Here is a 26,841-nt window from a genome sequence, read left to right as displayed (position 1 = left end):
TGTTGCTAATTCATACCATGTATTCAACTGAAGGCCGCACAATTGCCCCATAATATTCTCAGCACCAAATATTTTCGCCATAATTATAGAACTAATCAATTTAATTGGCTATGAATATGAGGAAGAAAGTCCATATATGCAAAAAGGAAAACAATTAATAAAGGGCCTAGAGTCAAAGTATCAACAACCCTACAATCTATACATCCCCTTTCTTGACTTTCAAACACCCCTATTTATTCTTCAACAACCTTTTCCATTAGAATAATCCAATGCTTACTTCTGCCCCCTACACCCTTCCATTAATACACTGCAGCCAGAAACCCAATAGAACTCCAAACATAAAATAAGTGAGACAAGCTGACCAGTATAACCCATTTCTCTAAAGCAAAAACCAAAGAAAAAGCCCTATTTTATATCATCTCTCTCTCCTCTTTGGACTCTTCAAACCTTCACTTTCTCTGTCACCATTGATGGAAGATTCTAATTAAACACCAACCAAGTATTGATACCCTTGTTTCCTTTTGCTTCTTGTTTGGGTGGAATTAGCTCGTACTTTGAGTAGAAAAGAAGTGTTTTCTTCGTTTTAGCATTTAAAATTGTAAGGAACGATATGGGGGAGTACTTTCAATCTTCCTCCTTCCATTTATTTTGATTTCCTTTCTTGTTTATCTTCTTCAAGGGGACTCCTGTTGTGGGTTTGGCCAGTTACGTGGTTTGTTTATCAAGAATGAAAATTTATTAAATGTTCTTTTTTTCTTTGGGAGTTGGGAATGCGTCATGACTATTTATTTAATTAAGGAAGAACAAATATCACAGGAGTAGTGAGGAGGCTTATAAGAAGAGATGTTAAATATGTTGGTCTAGAACAACAAAAGGGAAATTATATTTTTGTGTTTCTATTTTGGTTGGCTACTTTGGATTGGATATCTAACTTAGATTTTGGCCATTATCATCAGCATCGTCATGTCTTCATCAAACAGACACTGGCCTAGCATATTCAAATCCAAGCCCTGCAACGCTCACCATCAATGGCAGCACGACACCAACCCGTTTCTCATGTCAACTGGTTGCCAAAAAGCCCCTTACGCCTCAGGTAAGTGAGAACTGAGAACCTTAATCCAAGGTTTCTTCTGTTCTTGTTCTTGAACTATTCTCTGTCACCTGAAATCTTTCATACGTTAGACATCATGGATTTGTCTTTACCTACATAAATAAATGGTCGGTTATCTCATTAATTTGCTCCTTTTAAAATGATGTTCATAATTTTATGCTGACATGACCTTAATTAGGAAAAATATGTTTGTTTGAATTCTTCACAATATGTATACTATTGGATGCTAATGTTTTCTGCAACAGTTGCAGGATATGAAGAGCGTAGTCCGGAGCCGAAACCGAGATGGAATCCGAAACCCGAACAAATTCTCATACTGGAAGCCATATTCAATTCAGGGATGGTTAACCCACCTAGGGATGAGATAAGGAAAATCAGAGCTCAACTGCAAGAGTATGGCCAAGTAGGCGATGCCAATGTCTTTTACTGGTTCCAGAACAGAAAATCAAGAAGCAAACACAAGATGCGCAATCTCCAAAACTCTAAACAACAGTCTCAGCAGAACCAAAAAATCCCTCCCATCACTAATATTACCACCATCACTGCACCTTCCTCTTCATCCTCCTCATCCGAGAAGTCCTCGCCAAAAGGAGCTAACAGAAACAGTACTCTCTCTTTGAGTTCTGCAAATATCATTGACGTTTCCAACTCTGCAACTGCTTGTGTGAACCAGACCTACTTTCATCAGCCTCAGAACGAATTCTTGAACGAACCTTTTTTCTTTCCTATGCAACAGGCTTCTGCAGGAACCGGAATTACACAAGGGTTTGGCTTCTCAGAGCTAACCAATGTGATTCAAATCCCCGAACAACCAGTTGGACCCTGTACAAGCCTGTTGCTGAGTGAGATGTTAAGCCATGGGGATTCAAGGAAAGAACAAGAGGAAAAGATGAATATGCAGCTTCAGCTCAGTTACAGTACTGTGACCACTGCTCCTAGTACTCACTCTATTGCTCCTCATACTGCGTCCGCCAGTGCTACAATTACTGTTCCATCTAATATCCAACACATTCACGGTATTTTTCTTTTCACAATTGAGGATATTATTAATACGAGATTTATCTTTATTAGTAGATAAGATTAGTACAGGAATATATAGATGTTCAAGGAAGAGGATAAAAGCGTCATTTAGGACCAGGATTTGGGTTCATTTGTCTCTGGACGAACGTGTGCATGGCTTGTTTCTCTCTAGAAATTGACTATTGCTTTGGTGTTATACGTTGAGTGATTCCCTATTGGCAGGTGCTGGAGAATCGGCAGCAGTTGACCCTGCTAATCCGGGTAGATGGACAGTGTTTATCAATGATGTAGCGTTTGAGGTGACGGCGGGTCCCTTCAACGTGAGGGAGGCTTTTGGTGATGATGCAATCTTGATCAATTCCTATGGTCAACCCGTTCTCACGAACGAGTGGGGATTAACCCTTCAGTCCCTTCAACATGGTGGATGTTACTATCTGGTTCGCTCATATTAAGCCCCTTCTCCATCTAAGGAAGGTGGCTAACTTTGAAAATTCTTCCCTTTTAAGTTTTTTCTTTTCTGCATGTACTCAAATATGTATGTTTAGATTTACATATTCGAGTTCTACGGAGCATAATGGATATGCAGTACTATTTTTATGTTAGTAATGTGCATGACAACTTGTTTTTTCATAAAAGAGATCACTTAGGACTTTTTCCTCGTGTAAACGCTGGAAGCTTTCGCTTACCAACTAAGCTTGTTGATCATTGTGTTGTTTTCTTGAATTGCAGGTTTATAGATGTGGAAATGGAAGCTTTTTTCTCGCTCTGATCCCACCCTCGTTTCTCTCTATGTATAATCTCTATGTTGAAATTAGGTTAACTAGTCTTTAAGCCTCTCTCTCTCTATATATATATATGTGTGTGTGTGATGCTATGTAGTATGGACTATGGAAACTTTCCGGACAAATGTATTATCAAATTTCTTTGTTAAACAATGTGTATGGAATATATATTATATGCTATTTAGCTTTTGATGTGCATGAAATAGCCATAAAAGTTGCAAATTATAACTACTTTTAACTTATGGTACATTTTACTTAGCATGTTCACTTCGGAAAGTAAGGCTAAAACTCAGTTTTTCATATTATATATACTTACTCACAAATGCAGCCCTCTCAAAGTCTCAACGGTTGCAGATAAAAAGCAATTAGAGTGAAGATTTAATGGTTAACTTTTCCAATATTTAGGGTTCAGAGTGCTTTTCCAAGTTAAAATGAGTATTTGTTTTTTTTTTATAAAAAAAAACTATGTTTGTTTCACGCATTCATACTTTCCAGAATTCTATTGTTATACCTCATTAAAAATTTAGTATTCTTTTTACTGAGTTTTCAAAATCTAACACTACAATGTGCGCGTATGAAATTGTTGATATGAACCTCTTAATTGGCATGGAAGTAATAATCTCATCTCTCAGCAATTAAATTTGGTACATACCCAGCAACAAATATATAGAGTGATTAATTACCTCCTCGATGGTCATGAAAAAAAATTGAAAGCTGCTTTGACTTCCTTAATTGCTAGACCATTCAGCAACCCAAAAACCTATTGAGATTTTAGAATCTAATACATGAATGCAAGGCAGCTGTACTTCATGCAAGCAAGACTCTGTTCAAATGATCAATATTTTGGTTAATTAGAAATATTTTCGATATTTTAAATGATTAATTACTGGACCAATCAGTACATAGGTCATGTGGTTTTAATTTACGAGGGTAGTGTATATATATATATATATATATATATATATATTTGCGCTATTGTTATTGTCAACCCTTTGATTTTTGAAAAAGAAGAGATGTCAAGAGACAAATGAAATATATGAGAGATTTATCCAAAAACAAAAATAAAACATGAGAGACAGGATCATGATACCTAATGTACAACTAACGTATGTCTTGTGGGCTTCTAAATTTGTCTGTATAGTACAAATTTTCCATTCAGAAATAGGGTTTTACTTAGGATTCATCCAAATATCACACAACGTATTCAAAGCCCGTCTTCCATGTAAGCTTCGATCTTGTTTCAACTTTTAAAAACTCATTGCATTACGCGAATCTTAAAGACTGAAAACTCTGACTGACCCCCCAAAAAGGTTGGCCGGTCTAAACATTTCGCTGTCGTGTTTTCGTGTTGCGACAAATGAGCTATAAGCTATGAACCTGAGGAGTGGGTTAAAGAAGGAGAGAGTGGGTGGTACAGATATATGACATGCACTTTGATGAGAACAGTTTGGATTTTACAAAGCAAGTGTTGGGGTGTTTCAGAAAGATAAAAAGAATCATTTCCCTGGCTATTTCTAGTTTCCCTTGCGTCACAATTTGCAAAAGTGACTGTGGTTTTGCATGAACAATCGGCGATGATAATCATGACTGAGGGTGATGACAACTCCTTCCAACCCCAAAATTCAAACTTGGAATAGTTCCAAAGTAGATGGAGAAAGAAGCAACGGCGGTTGCAGGGTCAACAACTTTTGAATCTCTCCCACATGTTTCCCAGTGTGTTTAGCTTGGGGAGGTTCAGGAGGCTAAGGTTCATGAACAGGACACGTGGCGTAACAAGAGTGACTGGATTAATCAATAAGTGGGGATTAGGTGGGTCAACAGAAGGTATGATTGGATAGTGGTGGTGCTGTAGGCAGAGGTCTTTTTCTAATTATACTGCAAAGTTCAAACAAAACATAGATTGGTAAGGCTGCTGCTGCTAGGTTAGGCAGGCAGGATCTCACAATCCTCCACGTAATAATGGGACACATCACAATACATATATTTATGCTTCCATCAGAAGGACAAAGATTAAATTTGGCTTGATTGTTTGGATGGACATTTTGAATAGATTATCTACCAGAGATCGTTTACAAAGAATAGGAATTTGTACGGATGGACTTTGTGTTAAGTGCAGCACTCATTAAGAAACTAGAGATCATTTTTTTCTCATTGCTCCTTGGCTGTTAGTCTTTGAAAATCTATCCTTAACATGAATGGGATGAACTTTTCTGCTTTGACTTGGGATGAAATGGTCGCTCGAGCTTGTTCCTCTTGGAAAGGAAAGTCTCTCATTACCACCATTTTGAAGATTTCGTAGAATGCTTTCATCTACTTCTTATGGCAGGAACGGAACCAGAGAATGTTTCAGGGCCGGTTCCGAACTGCAGACGATCTACTTAAAGAAATCGTCGATGTGGTTGGAATCCGTCTTAGGGGAAAATCCATAAATAGACTAGAAAGTACTAACTTTTGCCTTTGTAATGCTTGGGGTATAGTCTAACCAATCATTGGTTGTGTAATTAGGCTGTTTTTGTTTATTTTGTTGATTGGTTGTAGCAAAACTTCGCTATTTTAGGTAATAAAATGTTGAATTATCCACATACAAAAAAGATTAAATTTGAATTTTTCCACAAAGGATTTTGGCTTAGTGTGAATTATGTGATTTAAAGGCGGTTGTATAGAGAAAAATGGTGTGTAAATTACTATAAAGGGGTTTTATTCGCTTGTTCAAATGGTTAAACAATATTTCAAATTGCATAGAAAAGAACCAAGTAATATATATATAGCTGTTTGTTTGATTGTTGCTGTGTCTGAAAGTGAAAATTGCAGTCACGATTGTTTTGTTGAAAACTAGTATTTCATGAGAAAAAAAAAAGGTGAGCCTTATCATAAATGAGTGCAATTCAACCATTGACAAGATGTGAGAATGTTTTTCCCTCTCAACATTAATCTCCTACTGGGTTTTTGTGAAGGCTAAACGAATTAGAACAGGTTTTCATAGAAAAACCGAACGTTTACATCTTCTTTAATGAGTAGTTTAGGCATGACACTAGATAACGTTTACATCTTTAATGAGTAGTTTAGGCATGACACTAGATGGACTGAAGCTATTCAGAATGCTGAATTTGGGGTGTCGAAGCTTATACCCCAATCCTCAAACTCAATAAGAAACTTTTAGTGATGCTGATAATGAAAGAGAAAACTAGTAGACTGATGAAGATAAATAATTTTGTATTTTTAAGTATACATTTTAAATGTAGACTTATGAATTACCAAATAAGTTTTGTATTTTTAAGGTATAATGTCAAAATTAACCCCCCAAACGTTTATTTAAACAATTATTTTTGTCCTCTATTCTTTATTGGAGTATTTTAGCATTCAACATTTTATTTTGATGCAAAAACCCTTCTATAGATGGAAATTATTAGTTAACACACGGCTAACACTCCACAATAGAGATCTTTTTACCTTAAAATAAAACATTGAAGGTTAAAATACTCTAGAAAAAAAAAACTAGAGTAACTATTCTGTCAAATGTTATTAATCTTTTTCTCTTAAAATAAAATGTTGATATTATACTTTTTTTTAAATGTACATTTTAGTTACTTAGTTGTAAGATAACACAGTAAATCATGAAGAAAAATAGTGTTTAGACTTACGGAAAAAAAAACTTTATTTTGTTAATTTTGCGTCCAAATAACTAGAATGATTAAGATTGATATTTAAAAACGTAAATTACAAGTTTAGTATCTAAATTATCATTTTTGTTTTAATTTGATATCTAAACTGTATTTTTTCCTAACATTTAGTTTAAGTTCTAATTTAGTATCCTACTATTAAAAATTAACAAAACTAGAGTGACATTCTTTTATTTTTTCAATAATAATGTGACATTATCTTACAGTGACACGTCAATATTACTATTAGGTTTTTAACGAAGAGATAACAACATGAAACTTGTATTTGACCCCTCATCACGAGAAATCGGGCGAAAATCCTGTATGAGGCAAACCTAAATCCAAAATGATTGACTAGTTCTGCTAGCATAAACCAAGTTATAAAGACTCGATGAATGTATTCCATTCACATAGACTCAGTTACAGACTGAGGTCATCTTTCATGAGCAGCTGAAAGACTTCGGTACAACCCTAGAAATATAATTTGCTTAAAGGTTTTCAAATGGTCTGAAGAAAAACAGCCAATTCTCTTGCTTGTCCAGAAGTTAGATCGAGGCATCAACCCAATAATACGAGCACTTCAATGAGCAAATGTGCTGTACAAATTTATGGCCACAAAAAATAAGAGCTTGACCTGGTTTTCGAGTAATTAACAACTTCAGAATGGACTAGTGAAAATGAAGAATCCACCCACCACTTCTTCGATAAAAGCTTTAGCAGATATATATAATAAAACTAGATGAATGGGTGTAGCTATTTCAGCTTTTTTATCCACTTTCTTTGACTATGTTAGATAATAACCACTTAAATTGTCAACAAGATAGTCGTACTGTAATCCATGTCCGCAATCAAACTTCTCACTTGATGGTGCCACCACGTTTTGAGTAGAATAATGATTTCCGACACAGACCTTTGCATTAGTTTTAGCCCTTCCTCTTACATAGCGTTTGTTGTCAGTAGGGAACTCTGCAGTGAGCCTTCCCATCTGCTTCTGCAGATCAGCGACTGTATCGTTTGCTGATTTCCCCTTCGCATTTTTCTTGCCATCAATGAGCTTCAATTCCAACCTATACAAGGCACAAACATCACATTTGTTGATTTCATATTCATAGAGGTGCAACTCAAAATGGTGTAATGGTTGTGGATCCATGTAGTATGATCTCTTTAGTCCTCCAAATTCATTCATAACTTGCTTCCTTGACTCATGCCAGCCACGCCCACTGTAATCCGGCAAAGACCTCTGCTTTCTGTTCCCACTTTCAAATGCTCTTCGAGGCTTATCAAAAAAGAGCCACTCCCTCATTGATTCACCCTCAAGAACTGAAAGATCAAAGAGCTCTGCAATCACAGGAGAAAATTAGTTAATTTCACAAGTCAAAAAGAATATCACATCTGATTTATCATGTTCTGTTCCCACTCATAAATGTTGCCACTAGAACCAAGTAAAGCAATATTAATAAGACATACCAGGAGCATTCCATGGAGACTTTGCAGTTGCAGCTCCCTCACATTCTGGTATACCCACATCTTTTCCTTGTGCCTTAGCACTGAGAGCAGCAAAGAGCAGTCCATCCTTGAGGCCTATGCCACCAGGTCGCAGAATCGGTCCCACTCCAGGCGGCCCTTCATTCATTGCTAAACTAGCATGAAAGCTACTACAGTAGTCTTGACACCAGTCCAACCCTTGAGCAGGCCTTGGACAATCCCAAAGTGCACACTTTGGACCTAAGAATGCAGATGGTGGCACTGGCAGGCATACACTTGGCAGATAGCTAGGAGTATGAAGCATGGCATCCTCCCCAACGAAACCTGTACCATTGTAACCTGTGTAGAAGTGTTCAAAATCCCGATGTAAATCAATCTGATGGTATTCCAATTGAGTAGCCCCTTCCAAGTTGTTAATTGGCATGGCATGGACTCCTGAAGGCGAATTTTTGCAATGATCAATTAATGGAAAGCCACGCTGATGCTGCCCCTGATTAACTCCATAACCCTGTAAGAACATGTTGATTATAAAACTTGCCGGTGAATGCCTTTTCAACATTATAGCATGCCAAAGAAAATGGAAACTGTTAACTAGAAAACATTCATGAAATATAATCAGAGAATAGCCAAAGGATTCTTTAGTGAACTTTAATGCAAAACTGCCAAAAAAAATGGTAAATAAAAGCCCTAGTAAGCTCAAATAAAGATCTAGGTACAAAAGCCTGCATGATGTTGAAGACGAGGAAGATAAACAATTATTTGTGCTGAGAAAGGATGTCTTAGAATGAAGTTCACTAGCAGCGCCTGTCCTATTCATCGAGTGTGCAACAAAATTAGTTATTAGAGAAACCAATAACATTATTGATGCTCTGCCACTTCCAAAAATATCATATATCCTCCCGTATTTATCACAGAAAAACCCAATTAGTTATTAGAGAAACCAATAGCATTATACTCAAGTTTAAGGTAACGAAATCCTGCTTACCACAACTAGAAGAGAATAACAAGCGTATTGTAGTAGCCTTCTCTAAGGAAAGAAACAAATTAGATACAGTCATCAAGCAATATGATTTTTCATCGTTTCAGTATTTCACTACATTCTAGAAACTATAACTATCTTGTATATACTATATAAACATATACGACTCCCAATCCCGTATGTACATAAGAATGAAACCAAATGCTTCAAACAAAAGAAATCTCATCCCTTCGGATGGAAAAATTAACTTGATGCTCATGTTGACCTGAGCTTATTGAATAAACTTGTTATCACTCCAATCATCATGAAAATTCCAAACAAAATAAACGGAAAAGAATCCAAGTACAAAGCGAAACTGCCTCTTGGAAAGCAGCAGTATCTCCTACTTGCAGGTTTTGATCATTAGGCTCAGGCTTTGGAGCAGCTAGTACACTGGTTGCATCATCTTCCTCCTCACAAAGCTGAAGCAGCCGACAAATGTCCGATGAAAATGAACCAGGACTCCCTCCCTGTAAGTCACATGAAGATCTCAATTATCAATCACAACATCATAAATACTGTTTTTCAACCTCTTAAGATCAAAACTAATAAGCATCTATCAAGGTACAATTTGTAAGAGGCAGATCACTTCAAACAATATACGTGATTCAAATGAAAAGTACATGTGCAGTGCTAACCTGTTGCAATGAAGATGCCGGAGAAGGTTCGTTGAGCTCAGCTTTCCATTCACGGAGCATCTGATGGACTTGCTCCTCAAGGACTACGACATCTATGCTGCGGCTGTCCTTCCTGGCAAATTGCAGATCCAAGAATATCCCCTGCAGGTCATCCACCCGGTTTTTTGCCCTGTCCTTGAAGAGTTTGTGGGATGCAGACTTGCAGTTGATTTTTGAACCTTTCCCCATTAAATAAACAACCCTCAACAACTCACACCAAGACCCTGCAATCCAAAACGCAATAAATCACAAACTTAAGATCAACCCAGATTAAATTTACTACAATCATCGCTACTCTTGTTCCTAAAATTTATACGTAAATTCCGGTTTACAACTAACAACAGTGGGAAAAAGAAAATCCCCATATGCGATCAAAGCAACTGAGATTCCCACGTTTGTATAACTTTTATTAATTAAAAAAAGGGAACCAAGCTAGAAAAGATTACTAAAATCATGATCGATAAATTTACATCATATCCAGATAAACTGAAGTCCTATGAACACATAAATATTAGAGAACAATTAAAAAAACTGAATTACATCTAAAAAGAAAGGCAACCCAATTTTCCAAGTACCTTAAAACTGAGATTACTTAGGCAGCACCATGTGAAAGGTAAATAGTAGAATCAAAAGAGATGTAAATAGTTTATCTAAGAAAGCTAACCAGAGAGTGATCAAAGACACCGAAGTTCCTCACTTTGAATGCAGCAAGCGCCGAGGCAAAGTAGATTAAGAGCAATAGAGAAAGTAAGCGAAGGGAAATGACAAAAAGAAAGATAGAAAAGTAATTTATTCGATGAAACAAAAAACTAGAAGAATAGATGCTCGTTACGTATAGTCGGAAATTTTATTTTCGGTAATATTTTATTACTAATTGTAGATTTTTTGAGTATATTATCAGGGATGTCATTACATTTCTTTCCTTAGGTATTATAACATTACCGGCGTTTTGGAGTAAAATGTTCTTAAATTTTTATTGTTTTTCAAAAATATTATTATTATGTTATTAAATAATAAAAATTCTATGAAAGTTAAATTATAAATTTATCCTTAAATTATTTTAGATTTACAAAAAAAAATCTATAATTAAAATTTTATATGAAGTTCAAGAGTTAAAAAAAATTTTACCCTTTCATTAAACATTTTTTATATTTTTAATTTTGTAAAAAAAATTATATAAATATTATGAATTTAATTTTTTAAAGAAAATATATAAATATTTTACAATTTGTAATATTATACAAATTTATAATAAGGACAATTTGGTCAAATATATATTCCAATAATATTTTATTCCTTTAACCAAACACGGTAATCTTACATTCCTGCTAAACCAACCAAGCACAAAATACAACATTCCCAGTAATCCTATTCACTGGTAATCTTTTATTCTCACTGATAATCTTATATTCCGTGAACCAAACGCACCCTTAGTCCTTTGTGTTTTTCTCTTTGGGTGGAATTTTGCTTTTTGAGTTTTCTTTTTGTTTAATTTTATTCACAAATCTCATGAGGAAAATATAGAAAAATTTTCGATCTTTCTATTTATGAGAATTTTTCCGAACATGATAATATAAAAACTATCCTCTTATTATGAATATTTGTTATTTATATTTATTTTTAATTATGAAATTTTCATTTTATACTTTTAATTATTTTAAAAACTATTTAATTTATATTTTTTTATAATTAATCTATTTACCAATCAATCTGACTTAATATTGCAAGAAGTTTATATAAGGATATATGAACAATCCTCTAAATCAGATATTATAGTGATTTATACAAGGAGATACTCCTAATTTAATTTATTTTTTATATTATCAAGATTTAAATAAAAATAAATAACACTTTATCTAAATATATTCATTGGTATTAGTAACATTTTGTTTTAAATAAAATATAATTTTAAATATAATTCTTTAAAGAAAATATGATATTAACAATAAATAAATTGTAATTAATTAACAATATTTTTAATGACAAATAATTATTTATATTGACTTTTTTTTTAATTTTCATCTTATATTATTTTCAGGGGTTTTTTCCAATTAAATCCTCATTTTGTGTGTGTTTTTTAATATTTTCATCAACAAGAATCATTATTGAAACGTGGCCTAAAGCCAATGAAATTAGCATCGTAGACATTAGTTTTCTATAATTTGGATATAGATTATTGGTTTCTTAACAAGGAAATTAGTGATTTAGCTTCTATAAGAAAAAAGTGATTTAGCAATGAATAATTGGTCGGCGAAAAAGAATATTCTATTATTATCATATTCTATTTAAACTTTATAATTTAGAGTAATAGGATTTAAAATATAGAGATTAAAATTTATGATCATTTAAATATATTAATAAAAAATAAATATATTTGTAAAATATTTATTTGTTCAGCATAAAATAATAATTAATAATTTACCATCAGTTTAGGAAAATTATTACATATTAGTGGAGTTGAGAAACTTCACAATATTAAATGTTAGTATAGAGAGTGTAGCACAACAAATAAAAAAATAGAAATATGATATTTATGTTGTAAAAATATCACATTGATAATGTATCAAATACTAACTTTTATATTTATATTGTAAAAATATTAAGTTAATAATATGATTTTTTATTAGTCTAGGATAAATATAAGGTAATATTTGTTTAAAGACTCTCAATCATCTAATATTGAATGTTCATATCATACACCTTTGCATACGTGGTGGTCGAACCTAAACCTTTAAGCAATAATAACAATTCTTTGACCCCAAATTATTTGATTCGTATAATTAATAATATGATATTAAAATTAAAAGTTTTTTTTTTTAAAAATGATACATAGTGTTCAAATCTCATCTTAAATATTATATATTAACATTGAAAAAATCATTTCAAGTTTAAATAAATTAGAGAAAGACCTAGAATTTTGTGGTTTCACACATTTATCAGAACAAATTTAATAATTTGTAATCCACATAAAATTTAAAAACACTTCATATATATCCAAATAGATTTTCATCATAAATAAAAAATCATTTTCTGACCTTAAGAAAAAAAAAAAAAGGATGATCCCTTTTTGTAACAGTGGGGGTTAGAAAGCGAAAAACAAGTTGGGCAAGGAAGGCATAACGATAGGTCCCACTAACAGCAGCCCATCACCAGATTCCTTTATCCTTTGCAGCTAAGATCAAAGATGCCTCTCTTTCTTTCACATTTAATAGAATGGGGATTACAGTGTTTAAGAAGAGAATGACTCGCTATTCAAGATAAGCACACCATTAATTTCCTCACCAAACTGACCAAAGTAGTATTCATTTACAACCCTTCAATCACTCACTAATAAACACCACGAAATTCTCCATCTATTGACTAACATAAATCAGATCAGCTAATATGTATGCGTGAAAAAAATAAAATTTGTGAAAAAATGGTGACTCATCTTGATCTATATGGCTCCTCGGAAAAAAGGGGAAGCTGTCAACTTAAGAGAAAGACTAGCTTCTTTTCCACCCAAAGAAGTGTACAAATTTTACACCTCACCAGATTTAGTACAAAGGAACGCCACAAACACCAATCAAATATCAAAGGCTATGACTCCTCAAAATTCCAATGCCTGAAGTCTAAAAGTACCCAATGCTTATCAGCCAAGTTCTAAGGCACAAATGAATCTATACCGACACCCCACACTTGGCACATGTAAGCATGTGCTCATTGTGTGGGTGTCAAAGAGTTCTAGACAGGGCAAATTTGTTCTAATGATAGCTTCACACTGCAGGCAGAGCTGTTTTTCAGTAAAGTTATGGCAAAGTTAATAAACATTTCAGTTCGTAGAAGTAAACTAGAATGATGTCATGTCAACCAACATCCTTGAATATACTCATAAAAGCATCATAGATACAAAATCTCTATCTCTATATATGTTCTTTTCAGTAATGTTTAAAACAATGGTTTTAGTTGTATAATCTTTACAATGAACAATTGAAACCAGAATACAGTCCAAAAAGAAGGCTCAATGTTGAAAAGAATGAAAAAGAAGAACGATTCCCTTATTAAGATGTTGATTAGAGGCCTGTATTGGAATCAAAAAATTAAAACTCAACTTATTTGCCAAGTCACCCGTTTACATCATGCTGGTTTTGCCAATTTTTCCCCTTGGTCCATATTAGCATGTTTCAATTTGAAAATACCACCGAGTCCCTGTTGCTTAGCAAGTTGCTCCAGTTCTTCAAGTTTATGTCTAAGAAGTTCCACTTGTGTAGCTAAGTCTTCGTTTCTTTTCTTCATTGCCTGAAATAATAATGAACTGGACTTGTGAATTACAGGAATTAGAAAATCAATTATTCCCCAAGTAGGAAATGCAAAATACTCATCACCATGCTTCTTTCATAGATAAAGAAACCTTTCAAGATATTCATGCATAAATAAGTCATAGATTAAACCTACGTTGTTCGGATTCAGACGAGTCTCAGATGTATGTATGTATCTAACACAAGTATGTTCAAATTCTTTTAGAACCTTTTCAGTGTATTTGGAGGATAATTTTCTGAGTATGTGTTAGACAAGGGACATGTATGTCAGACACTGGTACTGCAAGAAAAATGAAGACTTAAAGTAACAGAGGATTAAAAACCGTCTTGGTTAGCATCATGTTAAAATCACCTAGAGAAAGAAGCAACAACAAAACAAAGGAGATTGTTCAATGAATACCTCCAACTGTTCTCGACGTGCTTCCTCCTTTTTGGCCTCCGATCTAGAACTTCTTTGAACCTCAAAGATCAAGATAGCTCCTGCAACCTATATGCAAACTCCAACATGTACAAAATCATAAGCCTTCACGAGCTCGACAAGAGCAAGTATGGTAAGTTTTGGCATTTCATGCAAATACCACCACTTCATAAACACATTAAGTGCAAGAACAAATCAAGTATGAAGAGGCAGAAATACCAACTAAAGGGGCAAAAATCCTTCAATGTTACCAAGAATATCCACTAGTTGCTAAACCATAGGCTATCATACATATTCTACTCGATAGAACCAGTGACATATCTGGAATCTAGTTAGACCACAGTTAAAAAATGATGCTAAATATTTAAATGCAATGTTTATACCATGTGCTGAGGAGGGGGGGGGGATCTACCAGGTGAGTGTATGTTTAATACAATGTATTGGCAGGCAGTACCATATGTAGAACAGTTTTTGTTAGGTATACAAACAAACAGCAACATACATGCAATTATATATGTGCGTGTGTGTGATTTTAGCATGTTTCCAGCTAGGGATAACAGTAATAGGAATAACAGCTAGGGAACAACTAATACCGTGAAGACAAAAAGTTCCCCAATAAGATCTACAGCAGCCTGAACAGCTTTCTCCTCATCCAAGGGGCGTATCTCAACATCTGTTGCATGACTGTAAATGCTTCTTTGCATTCTAGTTGTGATTTGATGGTTTGCCTAGTTCCATACATTGGCACTGGGATTAATATTACGAAATCTATAAATTTGCAGCAGAAACATACACTAGCAGTACCATACTGCAATCTTGATAAACATGTTGTGAAAACTTAGCCCATATAAGAAACATAACTTCATAGCTTAATTTAAACGCAAGTGTCAGACAGTGAAGGGAACATAAATTATTAAAGTATCAGGAGAAAATAAACGAGAGGAGCAAGAGACAGATCACACAATTTGAATTCAATGTATCAATGTTATGGAAATGCATATTTGAACACTGGCAGTAAGAATTTAGAAAGGCAACACTACAGATTCAAATTACTAAAAAGGAGTTAATAATCTAATGGCAATATATGATTGATTCCATCCTTCAACCAAAAGGGATCCTCGTGTTAGGTAACTGGCTAAATATTTTAAATCAACTTCTTAATTAGACACAGAAGAAACATTAAGACCAAGAATGATATACCCATGATTTATCATCCCCTTCTACAGGCATTTAATTACAGTTTTTTATATTCGCACTCTCAGTCAGCATAAATGTGTAGATTATTTTGCAGAAGCAGATTTTACACAAATGTTGTGCTATTACTTAGTAAACTCATTTATTATAAGATTCCACCGTCAAATCCCACGCTCACAAGAATCTATCTCCAGAGCAAACAAGAAAGATTGGTTTTGAAAAGCGTTGGAAAAGCAAGCCCTTATTAGCTTTAACCTTCCAAATCAAATTGAAAAGAATCAGGAAACATAAGAAACAAACGAGTAATTATGTACCTGAGCAATGCTAACGATGAACTGGCGGAACTTAGGGGCATACGCAGCCTGTCGCTTGAGACGATAAGCCACCGGTTTACTCAGGGTTTTTAAGGCCAAAGTTCCTAGCTTTAACAGCGGCAGTACCATTTTTTATGATCTGATTTTCTTTATATTTCTTTTTCGATTAGTAATCAGACGAAGGGAACGCAAAACTTATTAGCGAGAATGAAATGAGAAAATGGGTGATCGCTGCTGGTTTGACTTTGTCAGGGTCAAAGTTTCTTGAGAAGGAAGAAAATTAGACCTTTTTTTTAATCGAACTCCCACCAAAGTGGAATCTAAAAGTAGCCGAGACGTAAGAGCGTACATTTGCAGATGCTTAGGGTACGATGGATGGGTCTAGGGGTGTAAACGAGCCGAGCCGAGTTAAGTCGAGTTTATTTTGAGTATTGTTGAGTTTGATTCGAAAATTATGAAATAGAGTTCGACTCAAAAACTCGCGAGCTTAAAATTTTCAAGCTCGACTCAAACTCGAAATCCTAAACTAAAGCTCGTGAGCAGTTCGAAAATGCTCGAAATGAAAAAAATTCTTAAACTTAACTCGATTGAAGTCTCAAACTCGAACCTGAACCTTAAATACATAAAAATTTTACTGTATTTTTTTTAAAAAATTAATACATAAATATTAATATTATTAATAATTTTTTTAAAAAAATAAAATCTTAATATATTATATTTTCGAGCTGCTCACGAGCTTTTCGAGTAGAATATCAAGTAGCTCGTTTCGGTTCATTAAGAACTCGAGTCGAGCTCGAGCTAGAGTCGAATCTATTCGATCCGAGTATTTATCGAGTCTTGATCGAGTCAATCTCGAGTAGCTCACGATCTGTCTCGTCTCATTTACAACCCTAGTTGGGTATTGAAACTCTTGGCCAATTTTATCCAAAATATTTCATTCTCTTCATTGAGTACGTATAACCTACCTAAAAATCTGAAATCATATGTTTATCGTCCAGTAATACTACCCAAATTAAAATTTTAATTTTTTTAATAATCATCGGTTTTCGATTTATTAATAGAATATTAATCCGGGTCGGTTATTGCAGAGGCAAAAGCGACTCTCCTAACTCAGTTTACTCCATTCACATACGTCATGATTTGAACTCCTGGTAAAGGATGGCAGCAGAGTTATGAACGTTGCTCATCGTTGAAGAATCGAGCCTAGAAAGATTTAGACTAAATCAAAGAAATAAGGGGAAATAGATGGAGGGACAATAACAAATAAGGTTTTTTAGGGTTTTCTGGAAATTGAATAAGAAGAATAAGAAGAATAAGATAAAAACAATAAAGATAAAATAAAGATAAGGGAAAATAATAATAATAATGTGATAAGAATAACTTAGTCAAGTTAGGGTTTTGTTAGTGATGGACGAGAATGGTGATTCGATAGATAGTTGTCCTACGAACCCTCCTAGATGTAATTAACTAGGCAAACTCGATAATCGGCTCTAACCATCCCTCCTAATCGCAATGAGAAGGCAAATTGGAGTGTGAAGATCTCTCTCATAAAGAACTTGAAAGAACTGAATGAAAATAATGCTTCGAAGGCACAAGACAATCAACACTTGTAAAAACGAACAATCGTTGTATTATTAATCAAAGAAATCCGTCTTTTCAGAGTTGAATGAAGCCTCCTTTATATAGGTGATGAGTCCTTGTTGTAACATGACTAATGAATAAAGATAATGTTTCGATTATATCCTAATTCCTAATAAAATAATAATAAACTAAGAATAATGCTTGAATTCAATCTTAATTCCTAATAAAATAATAAATATAATCCTAAAAGATATTGCATCATCCTATATTAAATTATATTACAAATAATCAATAAAAATATTGAAAATTTGTAATATTTATAAAATCTCGTATTAATCCAGTATAGGAATTTTTGCATGCGTTATCTATAATAAAATGAACGTATCTTGAGTTCCCGATATCGGATTGATGCGATTCAAAAACCATTGGAAAGCTAAGAGACATACGGTCATATTTCTAGATAAATGTTGACCGAATAAAATCAGGATCCCATTCGAAAAGTAGTCACAAGTCTATTGTTCTGTTATTGTTCTTTTCCAAGGCTTGTTCGTGTAGATCAATTGGAAGTGCTAGTCTATCTTCCTTTAATGTGAGCCTTTTGATGTATGTATCATCCTCCCTTTCTTCAAAAGGATTCGACCTCGAATCCAGTAGATGTGTAACACCCCAACCTACATCTGACCCGGATCCGAGTCCGAGGTGTTACATTGACTTTTCAAAACGTTTTCTTTACAAATTGGTAAAAATTTAAATCCATAATTCAAGAAAATGAATAATTTTCATTAATTAAAACATTTGGTTTTACAAAACCTATCAGAGCATAATCAATACAATTTTCTTAGTACATGCCAACAAAATATAACAATGTACACATGATTCAAAATTCTTTACTGATTTGAACTTTGTAAAAGAGATGTTGACCTGTCTTTCTCCACTTAGCTTCTCTTCTCGCTTTCTAGAACCTACGTGTGAAACACTCACATGCTAAGTCGATGACTTAGTGAGGCATATAAACATATAATGGGAACTTTAACTTATAATCATGCATGAACAATTACTACTATCATATCATACACAAGCATATATCCATTCATATATCAAATTCATAAATGTACATATATAATTATCTTATTTCCTATCATTATCATATGTTTATTATCATTGATACCTCTTATCGTATAATCATGTACTTATCATTTATACACATCATATAATACATATATCATTTTACAAAGGAATACATATATTATCATACTGTTTCTATAATTCATCTTATGTCACATAAGTATATACAACATACATATATAAAGTATTTATTATTATCTCTATCTTAGCCCATGTACACATATGAGAACTAAAGATATGTGAGTACTTTGAGGTTGTGCACACATATGTTGTCACCACAGCTCGTATAAAATCCAATAAGTGATATGAAATATGTGTCACGAAGGATCTATCTATATGTTCCGAAGAACATAGGTAACTGTCCATATGTCCCGAAGGACATAGGTAAATTGTCCATATGTCCCGAATGACATAGGTAACCCTCGACTCTTAGCATGTCAACTATACATCTAGCTCTCCTTTCACATAACATTGGCATTCTCTTTCATAATACTTCACATATTCTCATAGTCATATCTCATATGCTCATAGGTTTTTATCATATCATTCACATAGCATCGCTTATCTTTTGTGATCATGAAATCACATAACTTTGAATCATATTTTTCATATAACTCATATAATCCTTTCATATAGTTCATATATCATTTTACCTTATAAGTAAATACTACTTATTTATCTCACATTTCCATTTATTTACTTAATTATTTATACCAGTTCACATGGTCTATTACACAACTTATATCACCTTTTCATTTATTACACTTATCTTGTCACATAACTTTTATCTTATCATCATATCATTACATACAAGAACATGTCAACATATATAATCATGCATTCATTCAAATCATATCATTCACGTACTTATAATCATAAATTCATGCATCATAATATAGGGAATAGACTCATCGCAAGTCTTATTTCCCTTAATCACTATATATCAACCAATATGCACTCACCTCGGCCTCACTTGCTATCAATTACCCCTATGACTTCTGTAACACCCCCAACTCGTACCCGACCCAGATACGAGTCCGAGATGTCACATTCACTTTTTAAAACGATATTCTTACAAAATATCAAAACATTTGAACTCATTTTAAGAAAATACGATCATATATTATTGAATTGTATTTATTATAAAATTTTAAGGTAAAAACATATTTATGATCAATAAAATACGGTATGAACAATACATTGAACAGTACCATAAACTGTACCATGAACAATGAAAAAATTTTGAATATAAATTATGAAAAATTACCATTTACATATACACATTTAAAACATTACAAAACTCAATCATATGATTTTACAAGCCATTTGGAGCATATATTATTCATATCTCTATTACATGCCAACCACTATCATTATTACCAAATACATACTATTTAATTCTTTTCTGATCTAATCTTTGGAAAGGAGGAACTGACATGTCTTGCATAATCTTTATCAATCTTCCTCTTCTAGAAACCTACGTGTGAAACAATCACACGCTAAGTCATAGACTTAGTGAGGCATATAAAACATATAATAAAACCATAAAACATTTCATATAATTAAATGTATTCGTATACCTAACTGATCATTTCCATCCTTAACTCATTCCATTATCATTTATATCTCTTAGTCATTCTTAATTAAACCATACACATTTTATTTCATAAAGAATCACACATAACATCCTATAATCGTTGTAATCCATTTTTATAACATATCACACATACACATATCATATACAATATATTTATATTATTGCTTTATTAGCCCATGTATATTTTTGAGAACTTAAGGTATGTGAGTACATTGAGGTTGTGCACAAATGCTGTCAGCACAGCTCGTATAAATTCCCACTAGGGGGACTGAATATTTGTCCCGAAAGACCGCGTAGAAATGTCCCGAAGGACCACATATCACATATGTCCCAAAGGACCACTCCTTAAGAACCATATACATTATACAATAGACCAAATAAGTGTACCGAAGTACCACATACATGTTCCACATAATTACATATATGTCCCGAAGGAACACGTAGAATTGTCCCAAAGGACCGCGTAGACCCTCGACTCTTGGCATGCCAACAATACCTCTAGATCTCATGACACATAACATGAGCATTATTTTTCATATTTATCACATATTCATATCGGCACATAGTTCACTTACACGTAGAACATTTTCATATGATTCATATTCATATGTCACATAGCTTATACCTTGTCTTTATGTCTTCTCATGGACATATATTCTTTCTCACGTAGTCACATAGATCCGTATCATATAACATATATCACATGTTCATGTAATCATATAAATCATATCATATAACTTATATTGTTTCTCATGTGTTTATGTAAACATGCATGTCATATCTTGTTAGCATATGTTCATATATACATCATATATAACATATTGCATATTCATGTAAGCATGTAGATCATGTAACCTATAATAACATACACCCATTTCCATATACTAATGCACACATAAAGATCACATGCATTTTAGAAATTACTCCTTACCATAATAACTGTAACACCCCCAACCCGTATCCGACCCGGATACGAGTCCGAAGTGTCACATTGACTTTTCAAACATTTATTCGTATAAAATAGTGAGTAATTTAAAAACTTTAATAACATTTAACTTATTCAAAACATTTACAAAATATATCACAGTTCATACAATTTATATATTTAGACTACATGCCAACTACACTCTATATACAGTACATATATTTTCTGATCTGACATTTGGTAAGGAGAACTGACCTGTCTTGCTCCGCATTACTCTTTACTCTTCTCGAAACCTACGTGTGAAACAATCACACGCTAAGTCGTTGACTTAGTGAGGCAATAAATAAACATATAACAATACCACAAACCATTTCATATAACATAATGCATACTTATATGTATATCATTAATATACTTATCAGTACTCATATCATTATTACTAATTTCTTTATTTCACGTAAGCATATATTGAACCATTCTATACTTACCATCGAGTATCCATGTCAGTTCACAACAAAGCATATATATAGTATCATAACAAGTTATTTATTATCTTTAAAGCCCTTGCATTAGCCCATGTATACATTTGAGAACTTAAGGTATGTGAGTACATTGAGGTTGTGCACTAATGCTGTCATCACAGCTCGTATCAATTCCCTCATGGGGCACCGAACCTTAGTTCAGTATTCGTCCCGAAGGACCAGTCCATAGATCCCAAAGAACCTAGGTAAACAGTCCATATGTCCCAAAGAACATAGGTAAACAGTCCATATGTCCCGAAGAATATAGGTAAACAGTCCATATGTCCCGAAGGACCACATATCATTCATTAAGAATCATATACATATACTAGGGATCAAGTATGTGTCTCACCAGACTTCACACATGTTCCAAAGAATACATATATGTCCCGAAGGACCACATAGACCCTCAACTCTTGGTATGCCAACTATACCACTAGCTCTCTTATCACATAACATGGGCATTAACATTCATAACAGTTCAATTTACTTATTCATATCCTTTCTCTTATGAACATATATCTTTTCTTTTCAGTCACGTACCAAATGTACGTGTAATCATTGATCTTATAATCACATGTTCATTCTCTTCGGTCACATACCATATGTATGCGTAAACATATATCTAATATCATATAACATGCATCACAAATGCATGTATTCACATAAATCATTTCTTATAGCTTTATTCATATCACATATTCATATAAACTCATATCTTATTTCATATATACTTTCCATATAACTTATATATATCATAATCACACAAATCATAACATTGATCACCAATCAATTAACATTTAAGGAGTTACTTCTTACCATAGTAACTCTATCATTGGCTCATCGCAAGCCAAATGTTTATTCAATAATATAAGTACAAATTAAATTGCACTCACCTTAGCTTTGCTTTGATTCGATTCTTCACTATTAATGGGATGCATCGATGCACTACTTATGCATCGATGCATGAATTGCATTCGATGTTTTTATTTTAAAAGAGTGCATCGATGCACTACCAATGCATCGGTGCACATTCAAACAATTTCTGGGTTTTAACCTTGATGCATCGATGCACAATGAATATGCATCGATGCACTCTGCCCAGAATCCTCTTTTGAACCCGAAAATCATTCACTCTTCACTCAAATGCTTCATATTTCATCCCCTTTCATATTCCTAACTTTCATATACATGTTTAAACTCATTTATAATAAATTATCTCGTCTTTAACCTTAATATCCTCTCCTCTTTATTAACTTCAAGAATCATACCATATTTTTAACATGTTTTAAATCTAATTCTAACACTCCATATTCCTTAATTAGATTGATGACAAGTCAAATTCCTTCTCAAAATTCACTTACTAACTCTTTTCCAGAATTTCCTTAAGAAACTCATTTTCTTTAATCTTTCATAACTTCTTTATCTTTTGATTTTAGGACAACTTAAGCTTTCCATAAGCTTAAGTATTACCTAATGATCAAAACCCACTCTTAAAATTAACAAATAATCAGCTAACAAGGAATCTTACCGTTGCAAGCTTGGCTCTTCTCTCTCTCATACATGAAGAAGAAGATGAAGAGAATATCTCTTCATCCTTATCCCCTCTAACATATATATCCTTATCATATCTATTTTTAATTCATTTATTAGTCAAATGACCATTTTGCCCTCTACTTCATTTGATAATTACTAACAACTTTTAGGATTTATTTCCAGATAAATCATTGAACTAATCCATTCTTCTACTTTAATCACCAAATTTCTACAACTTTACCATTTAGTCACTAACCCATAGTTTGGGATGTTACAACTCTCCCCTCCTTATAAGAAAATTCGTCCTCGAATTTCACTGCACATCTCAATAAGAACATATCTTCTAATGTTCTTATGTTGCTTCTCTGACTTATTCTTTCTTATCATCATCAGAAACTTACTTTTCAATCCTTTAGTTTTCCAACTATTTTTTTCGTTTATACATTCATCTTCTGTTGCTTATCATATAAACAATAACCAGTAATACCAATCCATTGTTGTCTTTTCTCTCATTCGATTATGCATTTTTCCTTTGACATTTCTAAAATTCATATAATGTTACTTATCCTGTAGACAGTAACATCAATTCTTATCACTCTAAATCAAAAATCAATCAATTGATTTCTTTCCTCATTTTCTAATTAATTCACCACAATCCAAACTTTTACTCATTCTTTCATCATTGTTTGTATTACGATACACATAATCTCTTCATATAACCTTACATACTTTTCTTACTTCTAATCAAACTTATAATCTGCACTTCCTTATAACCCTTTATCATATTTAATCCTTTAAACACCATCTTTTCATTTCTTTATCCGTTTATCCTTTTATTATCAAAATCTTATTATAATTGTATTTTCCTTCATCAACTTCTAATCCTTTAACTTAATATACTCCAACTTCATAACTCTGTTAAACAACATCGATTCTTCTAATCTAAAGCGAAAACCTTCATCTAACCATTCATATACATTCTTTGCAATTGGAATTATTTCAACAATTACCAAATCTCAATACTCATCTCACCCCTTTATAACACTTTTCCCGCTTCAATTTTCATAACTCTAACAGAACTTTTAATCTAATTCACAAAGGTTGTCTTTAACCTTGGTTTATTATCAATTAAATCATTGTTTAATCTTTCAGTACCAGACCATACTAATTGAGTCTGTCTGACTCTCTTTAATGGTACTGAACTCTATGAAGCACCAATTCTCTTAATCATATCCACACTCTTGCTTATACCCAATATTATCCCTTCGTTTCAAACTCATAAGCTCTGGCTTCATATACCTTATACACTTGTTACTGATGCACTCATTCTTGAACTCTTTTACAAATTCTCACTAATTCATTTGATCTTTTTAACGTCCTTATGGTGACACTCGTTCACTATATTCCATCTTATCCACATAATAAAAAACTTCTCAATTTAATTTCTCCACTATGGAGAAATGAACATCTTCTATCATTATCTTCATATCATTTATCCAAAGGTCTGTAACAACAGAGCCTTCCTCAAATTCACCCTTGAGCTCGGGTGCTCATAACTCTTTTAACTATTTTAATACATTCATTCTATGAGTTAACGAAGTATACAATTGAAAACACATCGGAATATCATTCAACATCATGAATTATTCTCTAATCTTATACAGACATTCCCTGAGGTTTTCGCTCTTCTCTCTGCCTGGCCAGGGCAGGTGAATGCTATTACCTTCAGGTCTATCGTCTTGTATTTCACTTTACAAACTCTCATATCATTTCTTCTATCACATATCACGTGTGCATATAATCATCCAATTTATATCATATAACATGTCATTTGCATATGTTCATATATCATCTATCATATCATATAACATATCAATTTAACTCTATTAACAAGACATCACACTCCTTACCCTATCATATCAGAATTTTTTTTTCACTTTGTGTTGGCATATGTACTTTTTAAAACACTTTTGATTTCGTTTTTAGCCTAGAATCGGCTAAACCGTAGCTCTGATACCATTAAATGTAACACCCCCAACCCGTATCCGACCCGGATACGAGTCCGAAGTGTCACATTGACTTTTCAAACATTTATTCGTATAAAATCGTGAGTAATTTAAAAACTTTAATAACATTTAACTTATTCAAAACATTTACAAAATATATCAGAGTTCATACAATTTATATCTTTAGACTACATGCCAACTACACTCTATATACAGTACATATATTTTCTGATCTGACATTTGGTAAGGAGAACTGACATGTCTTGCTCCGCATTACTCTTTACTCTTCTCGAAACCTACGTGTGAAACAATCACACACTAAGTCGTTGACTTAGTGAGGTAATAAATAAACATATAACAATACCACAAACCATTTCATATAACATAATGCATACGTATACGTATATCATTAATACACTTATCAGTACTCATATCATTATTACTAATTTCTTTCTTTCACGTAAGCATATATTGAACCTTTCTATACTCACCATTGAGTATCCATGTCATTTCACAACAAAGCATATATATAGTATCATAACAAGTTATTTATTATCTTTAAAGCCCTTGCATTAGCCCATGTATACATTTGAGAACTTAAGGTATGCGAGTACATTGAGGTTGTGCACTAATGTTGTCACCACAGCTCGTATCAATTCTCTCATGGGGCACCGAACCTTAGTTCAATATTCGACCCGAAGGACCAGTCCATATATCCCGAAGAACCTAGGTAAACAGTCCATATGTCCCGAAGAACATAGGTAAACAGTCCATATGTCCCGAAGAACATAGGTAAACAGTCCATATGTCCCGAAGGACCACATATCATTCCTTAAGAATCATATACATATACTAGGGATCAAGTATGTGTCTCACCAGACTTCACACATATTCTAAAGAATACATATATGTCCCGAAGGACAACATAGACCCTCGACTCTTGGCATGCCAACTATACCACTAGCTCTCTTATCACATAACATGGGCATTAACATTCATAACAGTTCAATTTACTTATTCATATCCTTTCTCTTATGAACATATATCTTTTCTTTTCAGTCACGTACCAAATGTACGTGTAATCATTGATCTTATAATCACATGTTCATTCTCTTCGGTCACATACCATATGTATGTGTAAACATATATCTAATATCATATAACACGCATCACAAATGCATGTATTCACATAAATCATTTCTTATAGCTTTATTCATATCACATATTCATATAAACTCATATCTTATTTCATATATACTTTCCATATAACTTATATATATCATAATCACACAAATCATAACATTGATCACCAATCAATTAACATTTGAGGAGTTACTTCTTACCATAGTAACTCTATCACTGGCTCATCGCAAGCCAAATGTTTATTCAATAATATAAGTATAAATTAAATTGCACTCACCTTAGCTTTGCTTTGATTCGATTCTTCACTATTAATGGGATGCATCGATGCACTACTTATGCATCGATGCATGAATTGCATTCGATGTTTTTATTTTAAAAGAGTGCATCGATGCACTACCAATGCATCAGTGCACATTCAAACAATTTCTGGG

The 26,841-nt window shown here is 33.3% G+C and overlaps 3 protein-coding genes across 6 annotated transcripts; 1 reads left to right on the top strand and 2 right to left on the bottom strand.

The window, feature by feature from the left end:
* Window positions 1-472: 472 nt before the first annotated feature.
* Window positions 473-2,583, top strand: LOC120121915 (WUSCHEL-related homeobox 9-like). The gene is made up of 3 exons (XM_039141190.1): window positions 473-1,093; window positions 1,357-2,127; window positions 2,354-2,583. The coding sequence occupies exons 1-3, from the start codon at window positions 964-966 to the stop codon at window positions 2,581-2,583; spliced, it is 1,131 nt and encodes a 376-aa protein (XP_038997121.1). The 5' UTR covers window positions 473-963.
* Window positions 2,584-6,944: 4,361 nt separating this feature from the next.
* Window positions 6,945-10,573, bottom strand: LOC120121803 (transcription factor VOZ1-like). 3 transcript variants are annotated; one of them, XM_039141095.1, is made up of 5 exons: window positions 10,417-10,573; window positions 9,714-9,976; window positions 9,396-9,545; window positions 8,040-8,565; window positions 6,945-7,910 (listed from the first exon to the last, which is right to left on the bottom strand). In XM_039141095.1, the coding sequence occupies exons 2-5, from the start codon at window positions 9,939-9,941 to the stop codon at window positions 7,357-7,359; spliced, it is 1,458 nt and encodes a 485-aa protein (XP_038997026.1). In that variant the 5' UTR covers window positions 9,942-9,976; window positions 10,417-10,573; the 3' UTR covers window positions 6,945-7,356. The 3 variants fall into 3 exon arrangements, with proteins under 3 accessions (XP_038997026.1, XP_038997028.1, XP_038997027.1); XM_039141097.1 differs by having other exon boundaries at window positions 10,328-10,562; XM_039141096.1 differs by having other exon boundaries at window positions 9,714-9,979; window positions 10,406-10,562.
* A 3,285-nt stretch (window positions 10,574-13,858) lies between these two features.
* Window positions 13,859-16,305, bottom strand: LOC120121866 (OPA3-like protein). 2 transcript variants are annotated; one of them, XM_039141158.1, is made up of 4 exons: window positions 15,977-16,305; window positions 15,062-15,196; window positions 14,451-14,537; window positions 13,859-14,046 (listed from the first exon to the last, which is right to left on the bottom strand). In XM_039141158.1, the coding sequence occupies exons 1-4, from the start codon at window positions 16,103-16,105 to the stop codon at window positions 13,981-13,983; spliced, it is 417 nt and encodes a 138-aa protein (XP_038997089.1). In that variant the 5' UTR covers window positions 16,106-16,305; the 3' UTR covers window positions 13,859-13,980. The 2 variants fall into 2 exon arrangements, with proteins under 2 accessions (XP_038997089.1, XP_038997088.1); XM_039141157.1 differs by having other exon boundaries at window positions 13,859-14,030; window positions 15,977-16,303.
* Between the last annotated feature and the right edge of the window lie 10,536 nt (window positions 16,306-26,841).

This window comes from Hibiscus syriacus, unplaced genomic scaffold (genome assembly GCF_006381635.1).
Source record: "Hibiscus syriacus cultivar Baekdansim isolate YM2019G1 unplaced genomic scaffold, ASM638163v2 tig00110383_pilon, whole genome shotgun sequence".
Lineage (NCBI taxonomy): Eukaryota > Viridiplantae > Streptophyta > Magnoliopsida > Malvales > Malvaceae > Hibiscus > Hibiscus syriacus.
This window is presented reverse-complemented; position numbering and strand designations above follow the sequence as displayed.